General features: G+C 43.4%; 1 protein-coding gene across 1 annotated transcript; it reads right to left on the bottom strand.

The window, feature by feature from the left end:
* Nucleotides 1-1,808: 1,808 nt before the first annotated feature.
* LOC119726828 lies at nucleotides 1,809-3,128 on the bottom strand. The gene has a single exon (XM_038198686.1). It carries the CDS (start codon nucleotides 3,126-3,128, stop codon nucleotides 1,809-1,811), a length of 1,320 nt encoding a protein of 439 aa, XP_038054614.1.
* Between the last annotated feature and the right edge of the window lie 1,352 nt (nucleotides 3,129-4,480).

Genomic DNA, 4,480 nt, shown 5'->3' with positions numbered 1-4,480 from the left:
ATGTCTGGGTGCCTAACATTAACGTGGAACAAATTAGGAAAATCCGACATAAAACCCAATCTTATAGACATTAAAAGTTTCGTGGAAAAACTGGTGTTTAAAAACGTTCTCCTATTAGAAAGAGTCATTAGACCCAAGCTCTGCAGTCTATCTTGGTAGCTTTGCTCCATATAGTTCTGTCGCAGTATCATACGACTTGCCCGGCGCTGGATCGATTCGATGGCGTCGGTGTGCTTTTTGCGGTGGATCCACCAAACGGGCGAGCAATAGTCAACAATGGGCAAGATGAGGGTCTTGTACAGGTGGAGAGAAACACTGGAGTGACAATTGCCAGATACTCAACGTATCAGGCCAATGAGTCTGTTGAACGTGCGAATCCCAGGACAGGTTGCTTTGGAACAGGCAGCCAAGAAGCTTGAGGGAACTCACACACTCCAAAGCAGAACCTCCGAGGGTGTAAGTCAGAGTTGTAATGACTCGAGTCAATGACTCGACTCGAGTCCGACTCGAGTCACATTTTTTGGCGACTCGACTCGACTCGAGTCCCGACGGGTAAATGACTCGACTCGACTCGAGTCACTGCGAGCAAATGACTCGACTCGACTCAAGTCCCTCATCAGAATGACTCGACTCGACTCGAGGAAGGCTAATAAGACTCGAGTCCCAAAATAAAAGCAAAACTTACTTGCGAAAAATATTTGCAATGACTTACGCTGCGCCGTTCGCGTTGCCAGTTTTTGTTCACGTCACGTTAATGTTCGCGAATAATGTACGTTTATATACAGCGGCAGTCTGTTTCCTTCCTCCATAATGAAACAACAAACATACACCGTGTCGCGGACTCCCACCTTGTGGTTCTATAGCATGTAATGCTAAACCCGGAACCAGACTTAAAACGCATTTCTCAATCCGTGGTTTCATCATTGGTTTCGGGCGATTTTGAAGTTCTTGGTGGAACGCTGGCTAAATTCATGTCCCGATTTCACACACAAAAATGGATACAGACGGGCCCACCTTTAAATAATCAGAAACAGTTTTGTATAATGCAATTAGATTTTAACGTTGTCAGCGATCAGCGAACAACAAAATCTAGACTCGAAGCCAAACGGTTATAAGACCGAAGTTTCACATCTTCTTATCTGTGACGTGAGCTAGCAATGGAAACTGTTGGTTGGGTACCATACAGCATACTTTATGTCTTTGGATTTCCGTAATAGACTGGTGCCTTGTATTCTTTCTCTCTTGTGTTTGTTGCTTTTTATTGTAATTTAGTGTTCAAATATTTGTGACTCGAATTGACTCGAGCTAAATACTTGACTCGACTCGACTCGACTCGACTCGACCACACTCTGTGACTCGACTCGACTCGACTCGACCTTGTTGACCTAATGACTCGACTCGACTCGAGTCACTTCTTTTAAAATGACTCGACTCGACTCGAGTCACAAAAATCAGTGACTCGTTACAACTCTGGTGTAAGTAGGACTGGGTAGTTGACGCCATGACAAACGCATAACTTTGCAGGCACTCTTGCATCCAGAGATCTCAACCAGGCCGTTGTGGCCGATAATAATGCAGTGTTGCAAGATCTCCCTGGAATAAAGCCATGCTGCTGAGAGGATACAAGACCGTTCTCCAGACAGTGGTCGAGTATCTGGGGAACAACGATCTTCTCCAAGATTTTGCAGACGATCGGGGTTAACGAGACAGGCCTGTAATTACACAAGTTAGTTTTGTCACCACGTTTGTATACCGGCACAACATTAGCACGCTTCCAAGACTTTGGAAGACATCCTGCAGCAAGCGTGCTATTTATAGAATTTAGTCAGCACAGGTATGATGGTAGGGCAAGCTAATTTTAGCATCTGTGCACTGATGCCATCTGGACCGTGAGCTTTTCGAGCAAACAGTTTCTTGATTTCAGAGGCAACCTGCGCTGTGGTTATCCTGAAATTGTTCAGAGGTGGGATGTCCAGCGCAGGGGCAGTGACATCGTTGGTATCCGCAGATCCGGAAAAGAAACTGGCAAACAGATAATTAAACTCAGCTGCAATCCGTGTTGGGTCACAGATTTTGCTACCGTCTGACAGAAGGAAGCAATCGACAGAGTTTGAAGTATTTCGTTTGGATTTAACAAACGACCAGAAGGACTTACGGTTATCCTTTTTCTGAAACAGATCAGTCACAAAGTCATTGTAAGCCTTTTTGGAGGATTTGCGAACCTTATTTCTAGCTTGTTTGTACTTGTTCCAGGCGGACGCAGTCCCTGTAGATCGAGCTCTCCTGAAAAGTCTGCGTTTTTCAAGTATCAGCTTGTGCAGATCCGCAGAAATCCAGGGTTTAACTCGTTTTCTACCTCGACGGACAGGAATACATTCCCGCACACAAGCAAGGAAGTAATCGCTAAAGTTCTCCCAAGCATCGTCTAAGTCGCTGTAATCAATCAGGTTCCAGGGCACCGCAGACAGCAAGTTATGAAAGTGGTTCAGATCGGCTTTGTGATATTGGAACGTTTCACGAACCTGATCTGGCAGCTTACCAGGAGATCCTCGAATTCTGAAGGAAACCATGTGATGATCAGAACTGCTCAGTCCAGGCTCGATGCTGACATTACAAACGCGATCTGGTCGAGATGTGCATATCAGATCAATTATGGTATTCGTCAAAAAGTCAGCTGAAGACCCTGTAGGTTTAGAAACGACTTGATCCACACAAAAGCTGTCGGCTAAATCTTGAAGTGTAGATTTCAGTGGGCACGGATTGACAGGCGACCAGTTGATATTAAAATCGCCCATCAAAATAAAGCCGGCGTACAGGTCCAATTCAAGGTTATTCAATACTTCTTCGAGAAGTCCCAAACTAGCAGCATCCGTGGGAGGCCTGTAGTATGCTCCGCAGAGCCAACGCTCAGAATTAATGGTAAAAGCAGCGCATACAAACTCAATGGATGATGGAAAACCACTGGAATCAACTGCTGTTGGATTCAGAGAATTCGAAATCGCAAGTAACACACCTCCACCTCGACGATTGCGATCCTTACGAAACACACTGTGAGTCTCGAATAGAGCAGAGTCCGGAATTGTGGAGTCCAACCATGTTTCAGTGACAGCGACAACAGACAAGTTCATTGAGTGAACAACTGCCTGGAGTTCCGATACTTTGTTTTTAATGCTCCGAGCATTGATGTTCGCACCAAAAATTGCCCTCAAACTAGTAGCATTAACCTCAGAAGCTAGTGTTTGGTCAGGTTGATGTAAAAATGACAGCGAGTTGTCGAAGCTGTTGGAAATCTCGTCACTGCTAATTGAAACAGTAGAGTCGAAGTAGGAGTCCGACAACGGAGGCAAAGCACAGTGATTAAATTTTATGAAACCGAAATTCTTTACAGAGTTTAATTTGCAAGCATTAATAAGGTAAAAGTACCAGTATTTCACTGCATGAATTTGAGGTTTGTCAAGAAAGAGGTTTGGGAACACTACACGAGGAAAGTTGGGTAAGCTTCGAAGTTCGTCACGTTAGGGAACACGACTAGTATACTTGGTGTTGTTATTCACAACGTGCAGTACGTGTTTTCGTGATCATTTCTCCACGACTTCTCGAAAATACTCATTTCCTTTGTTCATAATATATGTGATACTGCATGTTGTCTCGATAAGATCGTAACAGTTTTAAATCGTGTTTTCGTAACTCACGCTATGCTCGCACTGCGTGTGCGACGAATTGACTCTGTTTTTACCCCGGACACCGCATACAAAAACAAACATGACATTGTTGGCCTTTTTCAAAGCTCGGCTTCGTTTCCGATTTTCCTTTATCACTTTTAACTTTTAATGTTCTGATAACATTTTTAAATAAACACTTGCTTCGTAATATCATACAGTTATGATAATACAGTTTGATGTTTCTGTAAGATAACATTGTCTAATGTTGATCTGGAATCTTCAAAATTAGGCACCAAAATAGCACTGTTAGCAGGTGCAGCCGAACGAAGACCGAGTTTTGGAAAATCTCGGTAACGGTCGTCAAATTCAAAATTGTACATGACGCAGCAAAAAGTTCGCCTATACGATCCGAATATATTTGATGCAAAAAATCGTCGTTGAATTTCAAGTTTTCTAAATGAAAGCAATGAATATTAATTATCAACTCATTTACAAAAAAATTAATAAGCAAGTAGCAGTCAATTAAACCTATATTATACTCGGAAATACTCGGGCGCTATCCGATTGTTGACGAAACGAATTCGGCAAACTTCGGAAATTTTCGGAAAAAGGAGGAATTCCTCCCGTTTTAGTCACGTGACGTGAATTGTAATACAATGTATAACCGGAGGCTACCTGACCTAACATTCATCAGGAATAGTCAGAATCTTTTGGTCTGGGAACCAGACTATGGCCCGCACTGAGTAGACTCTAGCCCAACCTCGTCCCCAGTGCTTACTTTATTTCCAACCTCGTTTCCAATAGAGCAGGTAGTGATG

Source organism: Patiria miniata, unplaced genomic scaffold, assembly GCF_015706575.1.
Source record: "Patiria miniata isolate m_02_andy unplaced genomic scaffold, ASM1570657v1 HiC_scaffold_2, whole genome shotgun sequence".
Classification (NCBI taxonomy): Eukaryota; Metazoa; Echinodermata; class Asteroidea; order Valvatida; family Asterinidae; genus Patiria; species Patiria miniata.
Note: the sequence above shows the minus strand (reverse complement) of the source record. Positions and strands in the feature narration are given on the sequence as shown.